At 41.5% G+C, this 26,948-nt stretch overlaps 2 protein-coding genes across 3 annotated transcripts; one reads left to right on the top strand and one right to left on the bottom strand.

Annotated features, from left to right (window-relative positions):
* Nucleotides 1-3,813: 3,813 nt before the first annotated feature.
* On the top strand, nucleotides 3,814-12,624 carry LOC115571742 (DNA-directed RNA polymerase III subunit RPC4). 2 transcript variants are annotated; one of them, XM_030401304.1, is made up of 9 exons: nucleotides 3,814-3,949; nucleotides 4,318-4,669; nucleotides 6,158-6,204; nucleotides 6,963-7,117; nucleotides 7,205-7,335; nucleotides 9,683-9,782; nucleotides 10,491-10,777; nucleotides 11,029-11,181; nucleotides 11,664-12,624. In XM_030401304.1, exons 2-9 carry the CDS (start codon nucleotides 4,496-4,498, stop codon nucleotides 11,799-11,801), a joined length of 1,185 nt encoding a protein of 394 aa, XP_030257164.1. In that variant the 5' UTR covers nucleotides 3,814-3,949; nucleotides 4,318-4,495; the 3' UTR covers nucleotides 11,802-12,624. The 2 variants fall into 2 exon arrangements, with proteins under 2 accessions (XP_030257164.1, XP_030257163.1); XM_030401303.1 differs by having other exon boundaries at nucleotides 3,848-4,063.
* A 5,736-nt stretch (nucleotides 12,625-18,360) lies between these two features.
* Nucleotides 18,361-26,721, bottom strand: tfam (transcription factor A, mitochondrial). The gene is made up of 7 exons (XM_030399682.1): nucleotides 26,385-26,721; nucleotides 24,078-24,220; nucleotides 23,775-23,845; nucleotides 21,483-21,632; nucleotides 21,069-21,164; nucleotides 20,021-20,077; nucleotides 18,361-19,902 (listed from the first exon to the last, which is right to left on the bottom strand). Exons 1-7 carry the CDS (start codon nucleotides 26,468-26,470, stop codon nucleotides 19,627-19,629), a joined length of 879 nt encoding a protein of 292 aa, XP_030255542.1. The 5' UTR covers nucleotides 26,471-26,721; the 3' UTR covers nucleotides 18,361-19,626.
* Nucleotides 26,722-26,948: the final 227 nt, after the last annotated feature.

The raw sequence follows: 26,948 nt of genomic DNA, 5'->3' as shown, positions 1-26,948 counted from the left end.
GTTGACAACACCGGGTTTCAGCAGCAGCAGCAGCAGCAGCCGCAGCTGTCTGTGAGCCCTGTGAGCCCCCTACCCCTGAACCAGCCCCAGTACCCCCACCTACCCCTGAACCAGCCCCAGTACCCCCACCTACCCCTGACCAAGCCCGCAGTACCCCCACCCTACCCCTGAACCAGCCCCATTACCCACCACCACCCCACCGATACCCCGGAAAACCAGCACCCCAGTACCCCCACCGGACCCCTGAAACCAGCCCCAAGCACCCCACCTATCCCCTGCACCAGCCCCAGTAAACCACCCCACCTAACCCCTGAACCCGCCCAGCACCCCCACCTACCCCTGAACCAGCCCAGCACCCCACCTACCCCTGAACGCAGCCCCAGTACCCCCCACCTACCCCTGAACCAAGCCCCAGCCACCCCCACCTACCCCTGAACCAGCCCCAGTACCCCCACCTACCCCTGAACCAGCCCAGCACCCCCACCTACCCCTGAACCAGCCCAGTACCCCCACCTACCCCTGAACCAGCCCCAGCACCCCCACCTACCCCTGAACCAGCCCCAGCACCCCCACCCTACCCCTGAACCAGCCCCAGTACCCCCACCTACCCCTGAACCAGCCCAGCACCCCCACCTACCCCTGAACCAGCCCCAGTACCCCACCTACCCCTGAACCAGCCCCAGCACCCCCACCTACCCCTGAACCAGCCCCAGCACCCCCACCTACCCTGAACCAGCCCCAGCACCCCCACCTACCCTGAACCAGCCCCAGTAGGCACCAGACTTTAAGGTGCTGCTGATGACATACAAAACTGTACACGGCCTTGCCCCGTTGTACATGTCAGATCTCATTAAACCATATATTCCAACTCGGGCATTACGCTCTCAAAATTCAGGGCTCCTGATGGTTCCCAGGATCAAAAAGAAGTCAGCTGGCTGCAGGGCTTTTTCCTATCGGGCTCCTTTCCTCTGGAATAACCTCCCAGCTGACATCAGACAATCTGGCTCTGTTGACGCCTTTAAATCTAAACTCAAAACTCACTTCTTCGATTTAGCCTTTAATTAGCCCTGATATCAACTGTAAGCTTCTTCAGTGGGTCGGTGTCAGTCTCAATGAGTTCCTATAGTACTAGAGTTACACTGTGCTGCCCACGAGAAACAATCTGATTTTTCTGATAAATACTGCATTTCTCTAACCTTTGTTTTTGTTTTCTGTTCCACAAGCTGCAAGCTGTGTCACTCTCTATAGCTTTCTCCTCCCCTCCTTCTCTTCTCTCTCCTCCTTCTCTTTCTCCTCCTCCCCTCTTTCTTTCAGGCTCCCTTCTGATGGACCATGGCCCCCTGGGACCATCTACCATTTCCGGGCTCCTGCTGCCTTGAAATACTGACTGATCTGGATCGTCACACCCCGGGCTCTGCTGGATCATTGCTCTCCTCTGTTTCACTATCTCCTCATATCTTTATTTCTGTAAATCTTGATGCCTCTCTCTGTCTATTACTAATTATCTTGTGTGTCCTGTCCTCTTCCAGGTCAACATGGTGGACAGGAGGTCGTCTGGCTCGGGCTCCACTTGGTGATGCCTCGTCCTGCTCGGTCGTCTCCTGGTTCCACTAACGTTGCATAACTTGTATCAGATCTTCTGTTGATGTACCTTGTAAACTGTGAATTGTTGCTCTTTTCTGTACACACAACATCTATTGCATGTCTGTCCGTCCTGGAAGAGGGATCCCTCCTCTGTGGCTCTTCCTGAGGTTTCTTCCATTGTTTTTTTTACCCTGTTAAAAGGTTTTTTTTCCATCAACATGTGAAGTTTTTCCTCACTCGAATCGAGGGTCTAAGGACAGAGGATGTTGTTCACTGTACAGATTGTAAAGCCCACTGAGGCAATGTGATTGTGATTTTGGGCTATATAAATAAAATTGATTTGATTTGATTTGATTTATCCACAGCTGAGGAAGGAAAAAAGATAAATTGAAATTAATGAATAAAGATCATTCTGAAATCAAAACACATAGTCTGTATTCATTTCAGAATGATTTAAATGGTTTAAAAAGCATATAGCCTATAACTTTATTTTGTTTTGTTGAAATTTAGCTATCACTGAAACTGAACTATAAACTCACTGAAATACTATGTTTGCTCAGTAGTTTGGGACTCTCACCCCTTGCTTTGCAGTAGGAAAAGAGGAGAAATTTTCTGGTGCTTGCAGACTAAGTGACTGCGCTCAATCCAATCAGAGAAACGTTAACAATATTAAATCGCAACGACCATAGAGCCTCATTTATGTATGTTTTTCCACTCCAACTCTAATTCCACCACGTACAGTTTTAGAGATAAATTATTATTATTATTGTTTTTAATAGATTTTTTTAAACAAAATATAAACGTATATAACAAACTTAATAAAAACAACGACAAAAACATAATGTAAGGCAGCATACAGTTTTTACACTGAGTGCAGTGGCTGGTCTAAGTGTGTGTGTGGGGGGTGATGTGCATGTTTGAAAGAGAAATTGTGTGGTATTGCTATAATAGTAATTTTGGAGATAAATAAGACCTAAATGCAGGGCTACAAGAGGGAGACAGTGAGCAGTGGGGTACTGACAAATCACTGACAGTAAAACAGAATGGTGGGAGGAAACCTGAATCTGGTGATGGTGATGCTATTTCGAATGGTATTACAGGAAATTCTATATAATTCATGTATGTCATGCATTTGTATTTTTCAGGTAATTTAATTTAAGAGAATTTTATATTTTAACCATTAAAGTTGCAGACTTGCAGACAATGAATCTAAATTCCATTGTATTCTGAGTGTTCAGTACTTCCCCTACCAAGTAACTGTCATGTTGTTCTTTTTACACATATAGGAAATTATAGTCAAAAATATAATTAAAATGCACAGTTTTATGTAAACAGCATAACAAATGTTCACTAGCCTTATGGCCGGCTATACAGGGGCCCAGTAATATTTCTTTTCATGGGGCCCAAAATCCCTGGCAGCGCCCCTGGATATAAGCTCCCATCACGCAACCACTTCACAGAAAAGGTTACATCTGCACTTAACCATGAAACCAAAGCCTAGGTAATTTTACAATGACCTATGCTAGTCGAATATATTTATTCACACAGGTAGGCTTGGACAGTTAAGGCAAAGATTTACATCAGTATAACATATTTCATATATCAGTTAACATTTTTGTGACGAATAAACAGCACTACATAAACTTGTGGTTCTAGTTTTTGTGACGTTTGTGTTTTCTCAGAGCACATAAAATTAAAAGGGAGTTCATATCTGACCGCTTATACCCTTTGATGAAAACACAGCCATGTGCATTAAACGTGATGCATCGCAGAATCAAATCAAATCAAATCAAATCGAATCAAATCATTGACTGGATAATCATAATGGAATCGTGAGACCAGTGAAGATTCATACCCCTATCTGGGAGTGTCCTTAAAGAGTCGATAAGGATACGTGAGGATCGTTGACCCAACCAGCCTTCATGTGGGTTTCTAAGACTAGATGAGCTCAGGTGTGAATAGTTGTTAAGCTGTCTGAGGAGGGAACTCAGTACAGGTGATAAGTGATGGTAAGGCCACCTCCTCTGTTCAAAGACGACTGTTCCAGTTTGACATAGATGGATTCTTTACTCCTCTTTCAAACCATCTGTCTTCTCTGGACAAGATGTTCACATTGTTCCCCTCAAATAAGTGATTTTTCTCCTTCAGATGTAAGTGGACAGCAGAGTCCGGACCTGAGGAGCTGGTCCTCCTGTGTTGTGCCAGTGGTTTATGGAGAGGCTGTTTGTCTCTCTAGTGTTCAGATAAACAGCGCCCTCTTGTGGCGCCTCCAGTGCAGTACCGTTCAAGAACAACAATAGCAGCGCAACAGGACAGGAAGTAAACAAGACAGAACAGGCGGCAGAACGGACCTGCTGGACAAACGGTACTGTCACAAGGATTCTTACATTGGTACTCAGGGGTATTTGCTTTCTACATCCGCCCACCGCCCGCAGACTCCACCAGGTCCGGACCAGTAGGGTGGGTCACATATGAGACGGTATGTGTATGCAGCCTTTGTGAAGGATACCGTCCAATGCAACCAGACCGAACACAACTCCAGCCCGATACTGCCCCGCTTCGCTCAAACAGAACCGTTTCTGCCTTGATGAATGTGTAGTACAGTTTGACACTGTGGCGCAGTTTTCATACCGCAAGCGCGAACAAAATGGAGGGTAGTAATCTGTGTTAATTGTGTGTGTGTGTGTGTGTTTAGACCTGAACTGTCTCTTATTGTATATATCTGATCGACAGAAAGAGGCATTGTGTTGGAGGACAGTGTCAGAGAGGAGCCATGTAAAGAGGGTTTGGTACCGACACAGAACCACAGTTGGTCTCAGACGATATGAGACATCGTGTCGTCGTGTGAGGTGTCTCACCGAAGACAGACAGCAGCTCCTTTACATATCACATGAGGACTTGATGCCACAGGATGACCGACCCGGGCGAGACAGCGAGTGTTCCCGGGCCCTCCGGCCTCAGCGTGGCACAGGGCAGACGGCTCCCCGGCCGGGTCAGGAGTCTGTCCTCCCCCACTCCACCTGGGAGACTGACGTCCCTCAGAACCAGGGACCTGACACTGGGAGGGGGGCTCAAAAAACCAAAGGTAATAAATAAAACGCCCGGTTAAAACACTCTGAGACACTGGACATCATACACTCCATATTAAACTCACATACTAGTAATAAACGAAGAATAAGTCAGTGGATAGCATACAGCATACACTGCTACACAGAGAGGTGGACCTCTCTGTGTAGCACACTTTGGTAGCTTCAGAATATACTTATAGTACCAAAAGTAGAAGTACTCATTATGCAGAATGGCATTTTTCAGAACAATTGATGTCATTTTATTGGATGAGAATTACTGATGCTCATATGTTCATCACTTTAATGTTGAAGCTGGTAAATGTGGGTTAACAAACACAGTTTAGCTGCTGGGTAGCTTGTGAGTTACAGGGTTTTATCTGTATATTACATTATCATTATTTACTGTATGTTTTTTTTTTTTTTTTTTTTTAAAGATTTTTTCCGGCATAGACACCTTTATTAAGCAGTAGACAGAAAGGAAATACGGGAAAGAGAGGGGGATGTGACATGCAGCAAATGACCTCCGGCCGGAATCGAACCGGGGTCGGCTGCGTATATGGCATGCGCTTTAACCACTCAACCACCTGCGCGCCCTGTTTACTGTATGTTATTTGGGAATACTTTCTTGCTTAGAATAGGTTATAATGTCCCTTTAGGGATGTATAATCATAGTTATTAGAACTTTATAACAGTAATCATAAAACATTATGACCCTTTGGTCTCTATAACTTCTAAGTGCTTTATCGTAGTCAACTGGACTTGTTTCAATTTCACCTCTCACCCAAGAGGCTTCTTCAGTTCTAACTAACTGGAGGAGCTGCAGGCTGTTAAACTCTGTGTGAGAGTGTCCTTACAGAGTCGTTAACGGACATTGTAAGTTCTAAGTTTCAGAGTCATTAGGACCACATCATTATTAATATATGTTGATTGTATTTTGTGTTGTTAAACTATATCTTAAGAGTAACTTGTGACTTAAATCAAGTCTGGTGGAGTTAAATGGACAATATTGAACTCTCAATTGTGGTTAAGTAAAAGGATACATTAGCAGGAAATGGAAAAAACTTGAGTAAAGTGCAAATACCTCAAAAGTGTACTTAAATACAGGGCTTGAACAATTATACTTAGTTTCATTCCACCACTGAAATAAGGCAGTAACAGTTGTTTTCTCTAACTTGATTAAAATGATAATGTCTCATCTCATCTCTCACAATAACACACTCTCCTTTGGTTGGTGGTTGCTTTAATGCAGGTGCAAATAAGAGAGTCACAGTTAACAACGTTATTCTGCTAGTTGGAAAGCACCATAGGTATCATCACTAACATAGTTAGCATAATAAACATAAACTATAATAGTGGTTTAAACCAGTAATACTCAATCTGAAATCATTGATAGCATGTTAACTGTTCTATGTATGTGCAGCTTCTCCATCTTAAATGGCAATAAAGAAATACTTGGCATTAACAGTGTTTTAATTTCTTTCTTTAATTTCTTCTTTATCCCAAAGAAAACCTTTGAGCCAAATGTCCACGCTGTGAGGAAAAGCAAAGATGAGTGAGTGACCGTCAGTACAGTGTTTTCAGTCTTCTGTTTAATAATGAAAGCATTGCATATTTTTTCTATCAGTATGTAGTCTTTAATCAAATCAATCTTTATTTGTATGGCACTTTTCATACAGAAAGTAGCACAAAGTGCCTCACAGAGATTAAAAACAGCAACAGAGATTAAAAACAACAAAGACAATCAAGAAAAGGAAATCAAAAGAACCCAACCCTCCCACACTCCCACACATACGCACACACACACACACACACAGACCCACACACTCACACCCACACATACTGTAGCTGTAACTAGAGAGACATGGCTGGGCAGCGAGACCTGAGGCGTGGAGGAAGCTACCTTTGGGGGGCCAACCACACTGGGAGAGATCCCGGTCCAAGGCCGCAGAGAGTGCCGCCACAGAGACCACCCCAACCCGGGCAGACAGGAGGCCCCGCACCAAGGTGCAGAGCCCTCTAGCTACCCCGGCCGAAACGGCCCACGAGACAGCACCCCCAACGGCCAGACTAGAGACAACTTCCAGCCTGGCAGGCCCCCAAGAGGAAACAATGAGATTAAAAACTAATAGACTAAAAAAGTTAAATGAGGCAAAAAGCATGGAGGATGAAAACACAAGAGACTAAAACAGTAAAATAGGATAAAAGATACAAATGCTAGGATTAACACAGCATAAAAGGAATTAAAAAGAATTAAAGAAATCAATTAAAAGCCTTTAATGATTATACACATTACGTCTGATTGTTCACCAGGGTAAAGGAAAAGGTCCACGTGGCTCCAAAAAAGGAGAGAAGAGACAGGAATGAGAGGATGAGAGAGAACAGAGGGAGGAGGAGAGAGAAGCCTAAGACCATCCAGTCTCACTCCATCTTTGAGCAGGGTCCTGCGGACACTGTACGCAAAGCAGGTGCACAGCCTCTCTTTCTCTAACTTCACTTGTTCTTCAGTCAGATGTTAGACGCATGTCGTGAACCTCAGGGTGTCTCCTGTTCAGGCTGGCGTGGTGCGTCAGACTTGCATGACTCCACCTCCTCTGCGGTGTGTAAACTGGTGAAGAAAGAGAGGAAAGAGTTAGAGGCGGATGAAGATGGAGATGAGATACTCTGTAAACTACAGAGGGATGATGTGAGTATTTGCTGCTTGCTGTCTAACCCTGAAGGATAGATTCACATGTCTATGTTAATACTAGTAGGAAACCTAGTTAATATCTGTACCATGTATGGTCAGTGGTGGTGTCTGTAAAGTGAATTCATGGTTATTAAATGGTCATCTGCAATTTTCTGTAATGGTCCCAGTCATATTTGTTCTTAAAGTGGTCAGAATGCAGCTGTGCCGCAGACCAACAAAAAGCTGGTCTGAAGTCAGCGGAGCAGCGTGTTTCCAGCTTTTTACTATGAATTATTCAGATAGTAACATAGGCGGGTTCAAAACAGGGAAACGCTCTGCTGTCATGACTAGAGAGCCTGCTTACAGTTATTTTAAATGTTTCAATGCATGCAGTAATGTGACTGTAACAGATATTGTGGCAGTTTGAAGAATATCCTGATAATTACTGATGCCTAGATAAGCCAGAGGGTTCATTTGTTTCACTTCAGAATATAGTTGATTAACATACAAAATAGAATGATAGATAACACTATGAAGCTGACCTTTGTCCAGCAACCGATACAGTGCCTTGCAAAAGTATTCACCCCCCTTTAACTTTTCAACATTTTGTCACGTTTTAACCACAAATGAAAATGTATTTCATTGGGATTTTATGTGATAGACCAACACAAAGTTGTGCATGATTGTGAAGTGGAAGGAAAATTATACATGGTTTAGATTTTTTTTTTACACATAAAAAACAGAAAAGTGTGGTGTGCAAAAGTATTCACCCCCCTTTACTCTGATACCCTTAAATAAATCCAGTGCAACCAGTTGCCTTCAGAAGTCACCTAATTAGTAAATGGAGTCCACCTGTGTGTAATCTAATCTCAGTGTAAATATAGCTGTACTGTGAAAGCCTCAGAGGTTTGCTAGAGAACATTAGTGAACAAACAGCATCATAAAGCCCAAGGAACACACCGGACAGGTCAGGGAGAAAGTTGTGGAGAAGTTTAAAGCATGGTTAGGATATGAAAGAATATCCCAAGCTTTGAACATCTCACAGAGCACTGTTCAATCCATCACCTGAAAATGGAAAAAGTATGGCAAAACTGCAAACCTACCAAGACATGGCCGTCCACCTAAACTGACAGGCTGGGCAAGGAGAGCATTGATCAGAGAAGCAGCCAAGAGGCCCATGATAACTCTGGAGGAGCTGCAGAGATCCACAGCTCAGGTGGGAGAATCTGTCCACAGGACAACTATTAGTCATGCACTCCACAAATCGGGCCTTTATGGAAGAGTGGCAAGAAGAGAGCCGTTGTTGAAACAAAACCATGTGGGGGCACAACAAACATGTGGAGGAAGGTGCTCTGGTCAGATGAGATCAAAATTGACGTTTTTGGCCTGAATGCAAATCGCTATGTGTGGCAGAAAACTAACACTGCACATCACACCATCCCCACCTTGAAACATGGTGGTGGCAGCATCATGCTGTGGGGATGCTTTTCTTCAGCAGGGACAGGGAAGCTGGTCTGAGTTGATGGGAAGATGGATGGAGCCAAATACAGGACAATCTTGGAAAAAAACCTGTTAGAGTCTGCAAAAGATTTGAGACTGGGGCGGAGGTTCAACTTCCAGCAGGACAACGAGCCTAAACATACAGCCAGAGCTACAATGGAATGGTTTAGATCAAAGAATATTCATATGTTAGAATGGCCCAGTCAAAGTCCAGACCTAAATCAACTTGAGTCTCTGGCAAGACTTGAAAATTGCTGTTCACAGACACTCTCCATCCAGTCAGACTAAGCTTGAGCTATTTTGCAAGGAAGAATGGGCAAATATTTCAGTCTCTATATGTGCATCGCTGGTAGAGACGTACCCCAAAACACCTGCAGCTGTCATTGCAGCGAAAGGTGGTTCTACAAAGTATTGACTCAGGGGGGTGAATACTTTCACACACCACACTTCTCTGTTTTTTATTTTTATTTTTTTACGTAAAACCATGGATCAATTTCCTTCCAATTAACAATCATGCACCACTTTATGTTGGTCTATCACATAAAATCCCAATAAAACACATTTACATTTGTGGTTAAAATGTGACAAAATGTGGAAAAGTTCAAGGGGGTGAATACTTTCGCAAGGCAGAGTGTAATGAGGCTGTTTCTCATCTGCAGGCAGAAAGCTGTTGAAATATAGTTTTAGATGATTCTTCCCCACTAAAATTTTTTAAATAAAGTTCTGTGGTTTTGCACTGCATTAGTTTGTAATGACTGAACCATCAGTTCACAGGTGAGGGCTGATTATTATTTCCATCCATAGTGATAATAATCGCCACCATCTCAACAATGTTCATAAACAATATTATATGTTGCACCCACAGTTCATAGATGATCCAGGCCTGAGGAACGACGCCAAGTTGAAACCCATCCAGCTGCCTCTGAGTCAGTGCAGCAGCTTCACACTGACGGCCACCACAACATGTGAGAAAACTACCTGTGACTGCTGCTGCTGCTCCTGTCTCACCACTAACAGCAGGCCTGAACCAGATTAAAAAAAAATCATTTTCTAATTATTTTCAAAGATATTGCGATTGTGATAGGAGTCACAATTTCATTGGGCATGGTAATTTTTAATTTTATTGTCACTGAAAAACATAGGCCAGGGCAGCTTTGTAGCTCTTCATTTAATAAATCAATTATTTAATAGCTGTATTATGTGACACATAATTGTGCTGCCCTAAGTAACTGTCACATACCAGCTAGCAGGGAGGACGCTCATGTCACGATAACAACCATTTATTGCAGCCACAGGCATTTCTGTTTGGCGCTGTGGCTGTGAGAATGAGGTGCTCTGGAACAAGTCCTAGCAAGCTTGATACAACATCATACAGCTCAGCACTGTTGAATGCTGGCTGTATGAGCAGCGCATGTTCAGCACCTGTTGAGAAAGGTCATGGTCATAAGTGACTATAAAATGACTTCCATGCCTGCCTGGACTACCACAGAGCTACAGAGGCCTGTGAAGAGTCTCTGTGTTCAGTGTGATGTTTATTGTCCCAGACAACCTCTGTAGTAGCCACATGTTAAAGTTGCTTGCTTTAACCACATCCATCAGTCATCTAACCGAGAAGAACATCTGTCAAGTAAAACAAACAGATGAATGTGTTTTTGTGGTTGTCATGTTGGCAGGTCCAGAGAACCCTGCTCTGTTCAGACCTCCGTCCTGTGGAGCTCCGAGGACAGCAGGCCACAGCAGGACAGAGCTGCCCCAGCCAGAGCAGCCGTCCCTGGTAGAAGTGCTGCATGATCTCAGCCTGTCTGGCAGAGAGGAGCTCTTCTTCATGCAGTTACCTGACTGTATGCCCAGCAGAACACCTGAGCAGAAGGTCGACAGTGCTCATGGATCTACAGCAGATAATCCTGCCAAGAAGGAAGGCAAGCCTGAAGACAAGAGGCCTGTGCATGGACAAGTGCAAGTGAGTTAAAGAAACAGTTCACCCAAATTACATTTTTTTCTCCTCAACCCCATGCTGACTGAAAGTCAAGAAGTGTTGTCGTCCACAAAACATGTCACAGCAAGACATCGCTGCAGCTACAGGGAAGATTTGAGTTTCTAAGATTATGTTTTTCGGGATCTTTTGGACATTGAAAATCACATTGCCTTAATACAGAGTTTGCCTAGCATCTGCTTTTTATGACCAGGTAATGTGTCTGTGTCTCTCCTCAGGAGGACGCAGTGAAGGATGGCTGTCCTGTGCTGTCTCAATGCCCAGAAGGATTTTTGGGTAAACTTCAAATCAGGAAGTCAGGAAAGGTGGAGCTGAAGCTGGGTGATGTCACCATGGACGTTTCTGATGGAGCTGCATTTTCCTTTCTGCAGGTAGTGTGTGTGTGTGTGGGGGGGGGGGGGGGGGGGGGGGGGGGGGCACACGCCATATTGTAAGCTATTACAGTTTTATTATAAACAGCAGAATTTCGATTGGGAAAAATAACACAACCAATATATAAAATGCATATAACCTGAAACCAAACCTTCTAGTTGAAATCAGTTCCTTTGAAAATAAAAGATCCAAGTGGATTTTTCTTTGAGGATGTAAGTATTTCTATGACAACGTACAAGTGACCCTTTTTACTCTGTTTCCAGGTTTAAGAGGCTGCACTTTGCAATTCTTTCTAAATTTAAACACAGAGCCACAGAAAGTTTCATAAGATTGAAACATTGACATTTTTATTTGTGAGATCATTTGAAAAATATTTCTTTTCGTGAAAAACGATCTCAATAATTCTCAGTGTATGTGATGAGAACAACAAAGTCACTGTTGTCGTTCATACAGAAGTCATCTGTTCTCCTTCCTCCTGCAGCAACTGGTGTCTGTACGTCTCTCTGAAGGCCGGACTGGAGACATGATGGTGTTAGGGAACGTCCACCACAAACTGGTCTTATCTCCTGACTTCCAGGCTTTACTGAGACAAGCTGCTACACAGCAGCAAGGGCCCTGATCATCAACACACTCTCTGACTCTTTGAGTTCTGTAGGCTTCCTGGGCACTGCTGGGGTAAAGGACAGGGAGTCTAATGTCTATTCTCCATACCTAAGCTATGAGGTTTAAAGGCAGCTACGTTAGTTACCCTCCGTATCCTGTTTTTATGTATATTGTTTTGTGATTTCTTTTTTATTTTTGTATTCGGAGAATTTGGACAGTTTTATGCAAACAGTAGTTGTTTTCTCGTCGGTGTAAAGACACTGCCAGAATAGACCTTGTTTCTTGGAAAGATGGTATCTAATGGGATACTATACAACTTGTACACTGTTACCTGAACACTTCACAGGTGGATGACACAGAGAAGTAAGTCCTCCACACACCAGCACAGCAGCTAACATGATTGTGAGCTTGAGACACCAGCAGAGGACATCTTCAGTTACAGAGTATCCACTCAGAGAAAGAACACAAGGATGCTCACAGCTGACAGCAGTGACCATGTTGGAACAGAGACAGGTTACAGTTTCCACCCATGTTGAACAGCCTGGTATGATGTGAATAGGTCAACAAACTGAACGAGTGACTCCATTTTAACTTATAGGTGCTTTGATAAGCTGGGCTGCTCAATGACTAACTGCACTGATGTACAAATGTTTTTCTGTTTACGAAGCTGGGTTTTTTCTTTTGCTACCTCAGCATCGTAAATGTTCACACATCTGTCAAAATGTTTAGTTGCACATCAGCATCAAAGTGTAACTTCACAGCCGATACAAATACAGATGTCACTGATCTCCAATGGTTGAAGTTGTTACAATAAAACAGAAGTTTTTGTATTAACTACAGACCAGGGGCCCGTTGCACAAAACTAGGATAAGGGATTAAGCCGGGATATCTTGGTTGTCCTGGCTCAACTTATCCGTGATCCGGTTGCACAAAAGCGGGATAGGGGGCAGTAGGATATGTTATGGTATAAGTTACCATGGAGATTTATTCTGTGGAGTTCCAGGATCTATTTAATCTCATCCCTTATCTCAGTCAGCAGTCACCACAAATGGAAACCAATAGTTATTCCACTGCCCACGACACATTGTTATGACATATAACTAGACCCACTGTCATTATTTAAACGTTTGTGATCATTAATTTCAATCATTTTGGATAAATTATTATTTTAGATGATGTTGCTATCATTAGAAAATTTACAGTTTCCCATAGACTATAAGGCTATATATAAAATGACGGAATTTAAGGGCCACAGAGAAAGAAAAAAAAATTCACAGACTTCGAGAATAAAGTCATACATTTACGAGAATAAAGTCATAATATTGTAACCGGTTGTTTTAGAGGAGGAGAGTTGTTAAAATGAGGGCTGTACAGCATTTCGTGGAATTGTACTTCAGTATAGGTTTCACAAACAAGGAGATACTTAATCTTTTGGCACATCAGCATCACATTGTCATAAGTATCAGGACTTTAAAAAGAATATGCAAGAAAATGCAACTTTCCCGCAGAAAGAAGCAGTCTCATAAATGTATGACTTTTTCTTTCTTCCTCAGTGTGGCCCTGATACTCCGTCGTATAAAATACACATCCCATATAAATATAAATACACATCAAAGTGTAACATTATGTTCCTTTATTGAATAAGGACAAAGCAAAACAGGTAAACCATCAGCTCCTTTCAAAACTGAAGTCACACAGTGACTCTACAAGATGGAAAGCACAGAATCAAAGCATATTATACAAAACAAGGATAAATACACATTCAAAGGTCTGTATATAATACACCCCGCATCAGTGGCGGTTCTAGACCAGTTTTAATAGGGGGGCCAGGTTGGGGCCGGCTTTTTTGTAAGGGGGCGCATACAACCCAGAAAAAAGGATAAATCCCTCATTCAGACAAAGCAGTGTTTACAATTTCAGCAATTTTGATTGGGTAGTAAACTGCTGAGACACTTTATTTCTGCCTTTCCCTTCAGAACAAAATCATTGCAAGAAATCTGTCATTGTATTATTAATGCAGACTCCCTGTCAGGGGGCCACAGGGGGGGCCAGACTCAGAGTTATGGGGGCACTGGCCCCTATTGCCCCCCCCTACCCTTAGAACCGCCCCTGCCCTGCATGTCTGCACACTGAAATAAATGCAGGACAAATCCATACACATCAAATGAACAGACAAATGAATTGATGCAGTAGCCTCCCTGCAAGCTTCAGTATACAGCACAAACATCATAAGAAGCCAAATCAATTTAAATTAAATTAAAAAAAAAAAAAAAAAAAAAACACAAATTCCTCTGCCACTGCAGGACATATTTAACCGAAATTTAAAGCATGCATAGTAACTAAAATCATTTAACACATATTTGTCCCTCACTCGCAGGCATGGACTGGCCATCTGGCATACCTGGCAATGCCCGGTGGGCCGACGCACATTTATGGGCCGGGCTTTCATAATTTAATCCAAAAGGTTTATTATAAATCATTTTTATCGACCGAGATGGCCCATTGGTTGATTTTCTTGAAGGACATTGGGCAAATCCAATCTCTCTCAGCCCTCCTTTTTTTTTTTCTAAGTGCACAATTTAGAGGGGGCGGCCCATTGGTCCGTCTTCAATATAGACAGTGAACTGAGCCAATCAGGATATAGTACGAAGGCGGCCCCACCCCTCCCTGCGCTGTCTCCTGTAACTTCTGCTAGTTTCAAAGTGTTGAGCGCGAGGACTAACAACATGGAGCAACCAAAGAGAAAGAAATGATGTGCAGAGAAGTTGCGTGCTAAGAGAAGAATCTCACTGTAGATGCTGCAGAATGAACTAAAATCACAGACATGTTCGCTGGAGGGGCTGCTGTAGCCTCCACGTCCTCTGAGACAGCAATGATCCAGTAACAGCAGGTTGAAGGTGAAGACAGCAGCAGCGGGCAGGAGAGGAGCAGCCAGAGATGATGCTGACTGACAGGGACAGTGTAGTACAGCCGGTAAGCAGGTAGTAACGTTAATACAGGGACTGTGAGGTGATGGAGGGAACGTTAGCTCTATTACATGAAGAGCTCTCAACAGGTCGGGCCGGCCCGACAAACCCGACCGGACCCGCGGGCTCTGGCCGAGTTAACGTGGGGGCGGCAGACAATTCATGCGGGTGTGTAGCGCTGTGTCGGGTTCGGACTGTAATTTTCAGGCCCGTTGAGAACTCTAATTACATGATAATGATGAGCAATGGCGATTGATTAGTATCGATATTAATTGGTGTTGCATACTTCTCAAAATCTGGCAGCCATGGCACCTTATTCTGATAAAACAGCAAACGGTCAATGCTGAGAAGTGTCGGATGAGCATTAAGTGTCTATTTTAGGCTCCATCATAGCATTTTAGATATTTAGGTTAAAGGTGTGTTGAAAGGCTGCATAGTAATTTGAATGTGTAGCAACCCTCTATGCTGTGGTTAAACATGTTTTAAAAAACAGATTTTAAAACTGCTAAATGATTAGTAAAAGCTTTGCAATTTAAGAATTACTAAAGTGTAAAAAAAAGTATAAAAGTATTATTAGCAAAAGGTTTGCCCACATAGAACAAGAGTAGATCTGTCAAATGCTTTTAAAACAAGTTGCTTTGCATGAGTTCATAAAGCAGCCCTGTTTTTAGCCTGATATAACAATTTTATAGCTTTTTAAAGGGAGCACCTTTTAACCTGAAGAATTAGAATTCAGCTGCTATATCAGGGAAATTCAGAAAATACATATTAGAGATGATTTCAATAAAAAGGATAAAATAGTCAGTTGAACTACAGAGAGCAGACTAAAGTGGTAGAGTTAACAATAGATGCTAAACTTCTGAGATCTAGGATGCCAATGATACATTATGCTTGAAATAGAATATACCTTTACTCAACTATGTGTTGAGTAAATTTACTTATTTGTTTTCCACAATGGTTATTTGATAGACTTCTAAAGTAATAATAAACTGTAGATTTCTAATAAGCCTAAAGGCAAAAAGTTATGGGTTTTTTTTATCCGGTTGTGCTCCGCTAATTATGAGGGGCCGGTCTAAGCCAAAAAATGCCGGGGCCGATTTTTTGTCCCAGTCCAGCCCTGCTCACTCGCCATTGTCAGAGCAGAAAGGAACACACCATTTTGGGCCTTCATATAGGCTATTGGCTCACTTGACTTTACGAGGATTTACCTTTTATTTTTTTATTTAAGATGTGTCATCTTCTTGGAGCTGGGGGAGGAAAGGAGAATAATGATTAATACATTTGTGTTACAGTAAGCATACAGTGTGCATTGAAGGCATAACTCACCTCCCGCTCAAGTTTTTTTATTTCAAGGTCCAATTTTCTAATTGTCTTCTTTTTTATTTCGGACTCCAGTGCAAGGTTTTCCATCTTTTTCTTCTTGTACTGCGTATCTATATCTGCCAGTTGTATTTGGCGCCGTGTCTGCTCATCCTGGCTTGGTCTTTGTGCAACCAATTAAGCCTGGACACTCTTGTTTTGGATTCATTGAGCTCAGCTCAGTCACTTATCCTTGATGTCTAAATCCTTCTTTTGTGCAACGGGCCCCAGATGTCCAAATTTCTCTCTGTTGTCAAAGTCTCATCAGTTTTTCTTTGAAAAATCAGCCTTCAAAACATTGACATTACAGAAACCTTCCTCAGAGTCTTGCATGGCCTTTGTATGAACTCAGATGTAACAAACTGCTGTCTTTTTTTTTTTTTTTTGGACTGAAGGGCAGCATTTGATAAAGTAGATCATTTCATCCTGATGAATATGACATGATCATGCATTCAGATGATGATGATGATCATGCATCAGCATTGGGTTGTTATATAAAGATAATATTTGTATGCTGTGAGCCTTAGGTCCTGACACAGAGCTGTTGGCTGTACCTGTGTCTGGATTATAGACCAGAGGGGACTTTTCAGGGCCCTACAGTTCTGGAGTGGTCCGTTTGTATGGGCTGTCATCATCTTCCTTTAAGTCGCTTGTTAAAATTCATTTTATTCACCCGTCTATTAATAATTTTGATGTCTTTTTCTGATACCTTGGGTTTTAAACATTTACATTGCAGATTTTTCTGTGAAGCCGTCATTATGTCAGTCCTATTTATGTGTAAAGCCCTTTTTGAAATTGGTTTTGAGAGATACTATAAATAACCTTTATTATTAGTATACAATAAGTGTACTGGGGGTATACTGCTTTTACTTAGTATACAAAGATATAGTAAATGGTTTATAATATACAGTCAATGTACAGTATTTATCAACCACTATAATTTCTATTAAAAACATATTGTAACATATTTTCACTGGGTTTTAGACATCACTTATGGGTGGCAATTGGAGAAATTATATTTATTGATAAATACATTAATAACCACTTAGAGTCACTTACAACTGCAAATAGGTGAGAAATTAAAGAGTAAATCCACCGATTTAATACAATACAGTGTGTTTACAGGTCTTTGGCAGTACTGCTGTCTGCTCCTGAAAAAAAAGTGGTCTCAAGTCTGTTGTGGCTTCAGACAAGGCTAAACAGAATCTGATACAGTAAATTGTAGGGCTGCCCCCAAATAGTCGACCAAGCACTGGTCGACCAAAAACTCATTAGCCGACCAAAATTTCACTGGTCGATTGGCCGCAGGAAAAACAAACAAACATTTGGAGCCCTGTCTTGTCAAAATTAAGTCAAAATCTATGTGACTGGCGGCTGGCCTGTGTATAAAAGGCTGAAGGGCTTTTAATTTGAAGGGCCAGATACAGGAAGTCGTGACGTTCGCTCACTGCCAGTGTTTTTTTTTTTAACACGGCAGGTCCCTTCGACATCGCGGTTAGACAGTTAACAATTAATAGCCAACCATGTCGGGAAAGACGTCTAAAATATGGGATCATTTTGAAAAGAAGAAGGATGACCCCAAGAAGGTGACATGCAAACTTTGCAAGAAAAACTTCACCTATCACTCCACTGGTCGACCAAGAAAATCCTTGGTCGGGGGCAGCCCTACTAAATTGCATCTAGTGATGTCACTCAGTGGCTGAGGTGAAGTGTGGGTGAGGTAGGCGCCGGGTTTTGAAAGGGAAGAATGCATTGAACAAAGTAGTAATATCCATATGGATCATTTCAGTTTTTAGTTTTTGTCTTTGAACATGAGTCGAACAGTGTAATATGAGTGCAATTCTAAAACGTTTGTCTGCTTTTCGAAACCTGATGCCTAGATTACCCACAATGCATTTTAGCCACTGAGTGACATCACTGGAGGCAATTTATCAGATAAAATGCAGCTTACATTTGACATCGAGGCTTTTATCTTCACTACAAATGTATATCGGCTACTGAAATTGACTTTGACTCGGTCTTTGTGACGACAAAAGATTATCCAAATCTGTATTGGTGCTGAAAAAATCCTCAGTCAATCAATGTCCAGATACTGCTCATGAATGCTAATGGAGACTTAAAAGCATTGGCACATCTTTAGTATCTGAACTGAATCATGTCAGGAAATGTGACTGAGGGTTCCTGCAGCCAAGAGTTGAGGATGTCTATTCTTTGTCATTTTATGTGTCATTTTATCAGGATACATAAAGGTCATTTTGTAGAAAGGTAAATGTTTAATCAGTAAACACACAAAACAAAGAAACCCATCAGCTACAGTCGATGCTGCATGAACATGGGAGCGCTAAATACTTTCTACAAGCAAAAGAACCTGCCAATACCAAGTGTATGTTCTTCATAATGAACAGTGACTTTACAGACCGGAGAGAATCTGGATTTAGGATCATTAACTGACTTTGGCAGAATATCCTGAAAAATAATGGTCTGTTATGTGAAATAGAAATGAGTGTCCCACTGCCAGCTTCATAACAATTGCCGCCCATCAAAACAATCATTTGAATGAACCATAGCAGAGTTTTGTTGCCGTTTTTTTAAGAGCTATGAACAAACCAGAAAACATCTCATATAAAGCTCATCTTGAAAAAAGCATGATTTGGACCTTTTGGTGTTAAATAAGCAAAATGTCAGTCAGTAATGTTACTTATGCCATGAAAGACAAGTAGAAGGATTTCACAGTTTGAGGCTACGACTGTACAAGCTAGCTTACAATTGCGATGAGACGAAGACTTCAGTCAGGGGAACCATGTTACAGTCATTGGAGGAAGTGCTTCCTGTTAATCTGCAACCAATGGCACTTCAGACATAGCAGAAACATACTCAGCTAACTGGCTAACATATCAAAGCACACAAATCCACAGCTCACCTACACTGTGGAAAGGACGAGGCTGTGGTTATCCTAGATTTTTATTTTCATCGAAAGCCTGAAGGACTCCTTGTTCACTATAAACTACAGCAATTTATTGAGGGACAGACTAATTATTTGTTGCTTTTTGGGTGTGTTGACAAGACAAACAGAACAAGTGTGGCTCTTGGATGGCAACAGTAACCTTTAAATTCCCCTCAAGTATACTGTGGTTTCACTCAGTGCTATGAAACCTTGGAACAGTATCTGTGTGCCAATAACCCTTAACACCTCATAAGTAAAATAAATACATTTCAAGTGTCTCACTTTTTAAGCTTTCACTGTGTACTGCCTTCAGAGTTAATATGGTCGCCTTTTCACTGAACACAAGCATTGATGAGCTGTAATAAAGTGATGTTGATCCATCCAAATGCTGTAAAAGCTTTGCCCTGTTGAAGCATTCACGACAACTGGGAACTTTGTGACTTTAAAGTTTTTTGAAAAACCAAAACAGATCTGAGGCATTGGTCATCAGAACTCTTCAGTTATCATAGAGACATTTTTTCCCTTGAAAACAGTTTCTTCAGAGCTACTTTCGTTGTCTTTCTGGTTGCTTTTTACTTTCTTTTTGTGGCCGTGACGCTCACCGCCTTAGCTTTGGGGCTACTTTTCATCATCTTCCCAGTTGCTTTTGACTTTCCTTTTGCCTTCACTGCCTTAGCTTTAGCCTTCTTTTTCACGTTCACTGTAGTTTCCGCTGTTTTAGCACTGGCTTTCTTGGTAGACTGCTCTCTAATCAGGTCTGATCGTCCAATCTCCACCATGTGTTCCTCCCACGACTGCATCTCATTCTTGTAACGAATTTTGTCATCCTCAGCCAGCTGTGTGTAGACCTGACATGTAAAACCAACACAGATTGGAAACAACAATGAACTTCGTGTTTCCCAGAGGCATAATTTATAATCACTATAACTACAATAAAAAATGATATATAATGATTGTGTGGCAAACCTGTCTCTGATGACTGAACAGATTCTTCCAGTCGTCTAGCAGTGACTTCATCTTATCCTGAAGAAACATTTATAAAACAGAAACACTATTGTGCAAAGCCAAGGATTTTTTTAAGCACATAATCACATGTACCCAACAGGCTGGGCAATATATGGATACTATACAATTATCATGATATGAGCCTGTATATTGACCGAGTGCTGTGGTTTGGGTCTTTTTAAAAAAAATGTTTTATGTGATGTAAGTAAATACACAGTTGCAAACACAATGACCTCAATGACACACATAATTTAATGTGAAGATTTATAATAACTAATAAAGCCTTGATGCGAGGTAGTGAGATTAATAGAATAACATTAGAGAGGAGGAAAAAAGAACAATACAATAACAGTAATAATAATAACATTAATAATAATAATAATATAATATTAACAGCAATAACTTAATAATATAATAAAACATAACATAACATTATAAACATTTTAATGAGAGCTGAGGGCAGAACAAGCTACAAGAGAGGAGAGAAAGAGAGAGAAATTCTAAAATCTCTGATTCTTTCGTTCTAACAGACTAGCTGCTGTGTTGTTCACTGTTTAGTTATCAGAGTGGTGAAGAGGACTGAGAGCCAGCCAATCGTATGCTGAGTCTACGGGAGCCCATGGGGAGCAGCGGCTTAGCAGCGGCTGAGCAAATTAAAGAGAAAATCGATTTTCGTTTTTTAAAATCGTCCTAAACCACAAACTCGAATTAATTGAATTGAAAAGATGTTGCTCAGTTTGGGGGACATACTGGGGTATCAACCAGTTATATCATTTCATAGTCAGCATAATAAAGCCATTTCTCTTGGTGGTGAGACAAGAGGGTTAACAGACAAATGAAGTTTGGGAAATAATTATCTTGAATGAGGTAGAAGGAGAAAAAAAGAAAATCAAATAAGGAGAGGTGAGGGGAAGTAGGCATACAGTACACAAGGCCAACAACGTTATACATAAAACATTAATGCCTATCCCTACGATCACATATGGAGCCAACTGCTGTGGTTACTGACCGTTACGGTGGTTCCCCTAGCCTCCACAAAGTGCTCAGACATGAAAATGTTGAACGGAGAACGAGGACGCTTGGGCTTCCCGAGGCTGCTCAACTCCTAGATTTCACAGACAAGCAGAGAACAGTTGATGTGATGAGGTTTAGTACTCAGATTGCCATTGCTGCATGCAATAGGTTGTTTACCCCTTGAGCAACCCCTAAACTCAGTGCTCTGGTTGTGTGCCCCCTTCAGTCTTTGTTTCAGTGTAGGGGCTGGTTAAAAAAATACTGTCAGTAAAGTCAAAAATGTAGACTTGCTGGATATGGATACTAGCCTTAAACACATTTTTACAAGCACAGAAATTTTAATCTTGAGCTCTTGACAAAAGACTGCCCCAGGCTTTCCATGTTTCCCATTTACTACAATCTCTCTCACCCTCTTTTTACGGGTTGCCTTCCTCTTGGCCAGCCTCTGCCTCTTCTCCAGGGCTTGCTGCTGGATCTCTGCTGGGGTCAGCTTGGCTTGGTAATGCTTTAAGTCCAGCTGAAACTGCTCCCTGTCCCGCTGATAGGCTTCCTCAAATGGCTAAACAGAAGAGAAAAAACAATTTTAAAAAAATTTGGTCACAACAATAAACTGACAGAAGCCACATGTAGAGAGAATGTGTGACAACAACAGATAAAGCATGGGCTCTACACCTAATCAATATCAGAGAGATGATTTGCCACTTTCTACTAATATCTTAGCCCACAATGTATGCACTCAAAGACACAATTCAAACTAGGGCTGCCCGATAAATCGAATTTTCATTGTCATTGCGATATGAACATGTGCGATAAACACATCAAAAGACTGCCTGACACAATGAATAAGAACAATCATTTTGTTTACATGCGCCATGCATGCACCGTGAGCATGCCAACATTTAGCCTATCAGACGGAGCCCTGGATACAAGGGCCAATCAGATGAAGCCCCAGCTAGCCCTTAGCTACCCTGACAAAATGAATCGGCATGGGTTTGGTGGTGATTGCCAGGTTATGATGGCTGTGGGAGGAGAGAAAAGCCATGAAAAAGGTCGACGAAGACCTCGTGGTGAAAAGAAACAGCACTGAGTGTGCGCTGCTTGTGTGAGTATGCATGTATGTATCCAGGAAATAGTAGGACGAACAAGTGTGCACCCTTGATCAAGCTACTAAACAGTTAAGGGAATGAGAGCTGTGTCAGGCGGGTCTGTGTGTGCTGCTTGCAGCCAGCGACACCCCAGCACATGCTGTGTGTGTGTGCATATGTGCTGCCCACAATTAGTGACGGAGCTGCTCCGTCACACTGCTATATGGACTTGTTTTAGATTCAGGAGAGACAGCGTGTTCCCCCCATCATCCTTGCTTGTGAACGACTGAGTCTTTTAAGGACACCCAATGATGACACCATCACCTGTTACTAGGGTTGTCCCAGTCCGATCTGCAGGATTGGGATCTGGGATGATATGGGCATTTTTTCACTGATCGAGATCGGTAATTTTGAACATGGACCCAAGCCCGATTTTCTTTTCTTCTTTTACATCAGAGCACAATTTGTGGCAGAAAGCAGATGTGCGCGTAACGTAACTCTGTTAAACCTGTGGATAAAATGTCTGCATTGTGGAAATAACGAAGTTAGAAAGCCAAAGCAGTCCATGTAGCATTTAACATCTGCAATACAACCGCTGCGCGAATGGTTAGGAGCTGAGAGTTAGGAGCTGCATTTAATACTACTCATTTGATACGGTACATAACAAATAAAGACACGCAATGTTAAACAACGAGTTCACTCAAGCAATACAGGCAAAGGCACCAAAGCAACAGTCACTTGTGGATACTCTGAAAAGGAAATATCCTCGAGACAGCAACATGGAAAAAAAATGTAACAGAGAAGGTAACTGAATTCATTGCTCTGGATAACCAGCTCATCTCCATGGTAGAGAATCAGGGTTTTCTTCGTCAACCTAGAATTTTTTGAATCCCTGGAATGCCCTATGATCTCGGCATAACATTACATTTACTCCACTTTCGAGTTACAACGTGCAGGTATGCGCACTAGTTTTGTGGGTTCCATACAGCAGAGCATGTAAAACAGGCACTCGAGGAGATGCTGAATGCGTGTAATATATTTTTGTATCTTTGTACTGTTTTCAATTGAGCAGTAGCTCAAACATTCAACTGTATAATTTGACATATGGGTGGGGGAACGTTTTATGTTTGCTTCACAGAATGATATATGTGCAGTCTGACACCACATGACTGTTTTCACATTAGCTGTGGTGGGTACATTTTCTAAATGTAATTAAAAAAAAAACAAAAAACAGACTTTAAGAGGCAAGCCTACTAGTATGATTTATAACGTCAAAAATGGTTTGGAAGCCAGACCTTGTCGACCAGACAGGGTACACAAGTTTGATGTGGAAAGTTGAAGACCAACTGTGCACATACACTGAACTGATTTAAGTGGGAGACATCTTGTGTCCAGTAGTTAAAACTTCATATAGAAAAATAATTGCAGATTCATATGTTCTGGAATTGATAATGATGGCAGAATAGGAGCCATTTTTAGGATTTATATGTGGTATTCATACGCAAAAACCACGTCAGACTCACATTAGAGAATGTTTATGTATGCCACGTGTGGAGGAGATCTTTAAATAGAAAGCATTCAGTTTATACTGTATAAGAAGTTACAAACATAAATACCTGTTTCTGTTGCGGGCTCAGTGATCTCCACTGCTGGGCAATCTTTCTGATGATTTCTATTATCTTGACATCTAAAAAGACAACAATTAGATTAACCACAGAATTGTAGCATTTGAGTTCTTGATTTATGATTAAGAAAATCTCAAACTGATCTAGCTCAGCCATGTGCTGTAGAATAACATATCAATGTGATTTTAATAAGCTTCCTTAACACTCAATGCGCATAAGTACTACCAGCTGTTGTTGCCATAAGCAATCAGTAACTTAAGATGCCTTCTCAAGTGACAAGTGTTGCAGATTTACCTGGATTTTGTCTGGTAACGACTGGCTTCTGTTGAACAACATATCTGATGTATGCATTAGGAGGTCTCTTTGGAGGCACACTGGCTGGAGAGGTCAGACATCTCACTAGGTTGAAGTATGTACCTGGGAGGACAGTGCTGCACCTACAGTGTGCATGCATCAACACATACACAAAGAAAAGCAGGGTATTATGCAGAGAGTATCTTTGAGTAACAGAGGAACATCACATCATCATTTATTCATTCATTCATTCATTCATTCATTTTTTTCTTGGTCATATTACTGTTAACCGAGTATCTTAAAGTTCATCTTAAGATGTCTCCTCGGGCTCTGGGATGTCATGATGAACATTATTTTTGCCATTTCTTGAAATTTCACGGTCTACACAATTGATCGATGAATCAAATAAAAGACAAGCAGGTCAACTGACGCTGAAAAATCCTTGATTGCTGCAGCTTCTAGACATGTTTGTAAATGAATTAAGCAAATATTGCACACATGGCAGCAGCACCGTTTTGCTTCTCTCCATTAATTCTAGACTGTGAGATTATTTGTTTTTACTTGCTCATTAATAGGCCAGTCAATCTAGCCCAAAAAAAACATTTGCAAAAGAAATGTCTCATAGTTTTTATTGGTCCTAATACCCTCCTGAGTCATGTACTGAAAGTCTACCGCAGTAGATGGAGTGGAACATATTTCCATTCCATCTACCCTAAATAAATTCCGCATCCTCAATAACCACCCAAAACCACTCCAATATTGTCCAAATCGGCCAAGCAGTTGCTGAAATATTGCTCATATAGGTGATTAATGCTAATAATGCTAATAATGCAAATTGCCCAACATATGCAAGTTAGCATCCAGCAGTTTCTTAATGCTGGGGATCCATACTGTACATTTCTAACATAAAACTTTGGTGTACTCAACATTTCCGGCTTCACAATGGGGCTCTATGGACTGGCAAATAGATTATAATAGTGGTTTCTTCCGAAAAATGTATTCCCTTTTGCTAAAATCTTTAAAGGGTGTTTTCTCAAAATTAGGTTTTCGTACAATGTGGAGGAGAAATCTCCACTTCAGTAACACCTACACATAAACTATTCTTTACAGATCTCTTCCTATCTATATTTTGTATTTGACTAGAGAGGAGTTCTGTTGATATATTATCAATAGCCTGATATTTCCTATATTATATACCAAAAACATGGCGAAAATAGATTTGTTGATGACTGTAAATAGTATTTTCTAATGTATGGGATGATATAGAAACACAGACACAGTCTCTTCTTTAATTTTGTCTTTTTGCTAATGTGTCAACAATGAAACAATACATTTTTAATCTGGCTTCATCCAATTTTCAGATTTTGTGTTTTTTAATATATGCAAATTATGGCACATTTTATGAAGAAATGCCCAATTTGCATATATAAATGTATAATCTCAAAAACTTGCAATACATTTTTTCTTTGGTATGATGTCACTAATCAACTGGAGAAGTTTCACAGTGATCGCTATTAATTGAAAATGTTCCCCTATTCTACTCAATTTACTTTGAGTGTTTGGCACAACTTTGGCATTTAATCTCAAGAAAAAAATTATGTTCCACTCCATCTACGGCGGTAGACTTTTAGTATATGATTCAGGAGGGTATCAGGACCAATAAAAACTATGAGACATTTCTTGTCTTGTTTCTTCTTTTTTGGGCTAGATTGACTGGCCTATAAATCCACTGAGGAGATGAACATCGGTTTTATTGACGTGCTGCTGACTGGATCACTCGTGGGTTGTGGCCTTCAGTCCTACTCATTACAAAATATCCAGGGATCATTGCTGCTGCACCTCATTGTATCTCTATCGCTCAACACACGTGTATTACTCACTGTTATGTGTCCGATTAAATAACTGGCCTTTATCCGCTGTCTTTACTATGAACACACAAACAACGTACATTTCCTGTTAGCTATGAACCCCTAAAAGACCCTCACAACCGTTAACCCTGATAGACGGGAAGTGTTTTTCAAATTAACCATCGAAATGCGGCTGTGACTGACTTACTATAAATGAGTTGAGGGTCATAGAATAATTCACTCATCTCGGTTTTAACACAAAGACAAACTTGACCTGTCCTTAGGCTATTAGTGCCCCTTACTTAAATACAGATATATATTCAAGATATCCAAGTTCTAATGATAGAAATACGTCCTTAAAACAGCGACGTTGTGCAGAGTGCTATGAGAGCATGCCGGAGCTAAAACCTGAGCTAGCTAGCTGACAAAGTGAAGTAACTTCAGATTAGCTCGCTGTTACCTTGCCAGAGCACTTGTGCAGGAGAAGATAGTGAAGGACTTAGCCAAGCAGCTAACACTTGCTGCCATTAAGCTGAACGGAGCCATGTCGGTGTTATTCAACGTTACAGGCCGTTAGGCAGAGTGATCACAGACAGACTGTGTATCCAGCGGAACCAGCGTGTTATGATATTCATGCATGAGATCGTTCTGATTAAAGCCGAGCCGAGCTTGTTGACATGAAATGCAGGCGATACAAAAGGCGCCTTAAAGTCCCCCCTAGTGCATTGTGGGAATAGGTCTTCTTCTTTTTTTTCTTCTTCTTCTTCTTCTGCGTTGAGGTTTTACGGCAGTTGGCCTCCATGCTGTTACGTCACTGCCACCCTCAGGCTGTATTCCTCGGTCTGGTCTCCTATGATAAAGAGCACGCTGGAATTTATTCCAGGAGCAGTCACGACCCTGGCTGCAGGGAATGACTGCACTGAATCATTGCTGGATACCTTCTGTACTTCATGATGGTTTCTATTGGAAGACAATTACCACAAAAGAATGGACTAGCAGAAAAGAGTTCATAGTTTTGTGTCAG

Source organism: Sparus aurata, chromosome 20 (genome assembly GCF_900880675.1).
Source record: "Sparus aurata chromosome 20, fSpaAur1.1, whole genome shotgun sequence".
Lineage (NCBI taxonomy): Eukaryota > Metazoa > Chordata > Actinopteri > Spariformes > Sparidae > Sparus > Sparus aurata.
This window is presented reverse-complemented; position numbering and strand designations above follow the sequence as displayed.

Coding starts and splice junctions, on each gene's coding strand:
- LOC115571742 (XM_030401304.1), top strand. CDS start 4,496: ATGACCGACCCGGGCGAGACAGCGAGTGTTCCCGGGCCCTCCGGCCTC. Junction 7,118..7,204: donor GGACACTGTACGCAAAGCAG/GTGCACAGCCTC, acceptor TCTCCTGTTCAG/GCTGGCGTGGTGCGTCAGAC. Junction 7,336..9,682: donor GTAAACTACAGAGGGATGAT/GTGAGTATTTGC, acceptor TTGCACCCACAG/TTCATAGATGATCCAGGCCT.
- tfam (XM_030399682.1), bottom strand. CDS start 26,470: ATGGCTCCGTTCAGCTTAATGGCAGCAAGTGTTAGCTGCTTGGCTAAG. Junction 21,633..23,774: donor TGAGCCCGCAACAGAAACAG/GTATTTATGTTT, acceptor TCTTCTGTTTAG/CCATTTGAGGAAGCCTATCA. Junction 20,078..21,068: donor CTAGGGGAACCACCGTAACG/GTCAGTAACCAC, acceptor ATGTTTCTTCAG/GATAAGATGAAGTCACTGCT.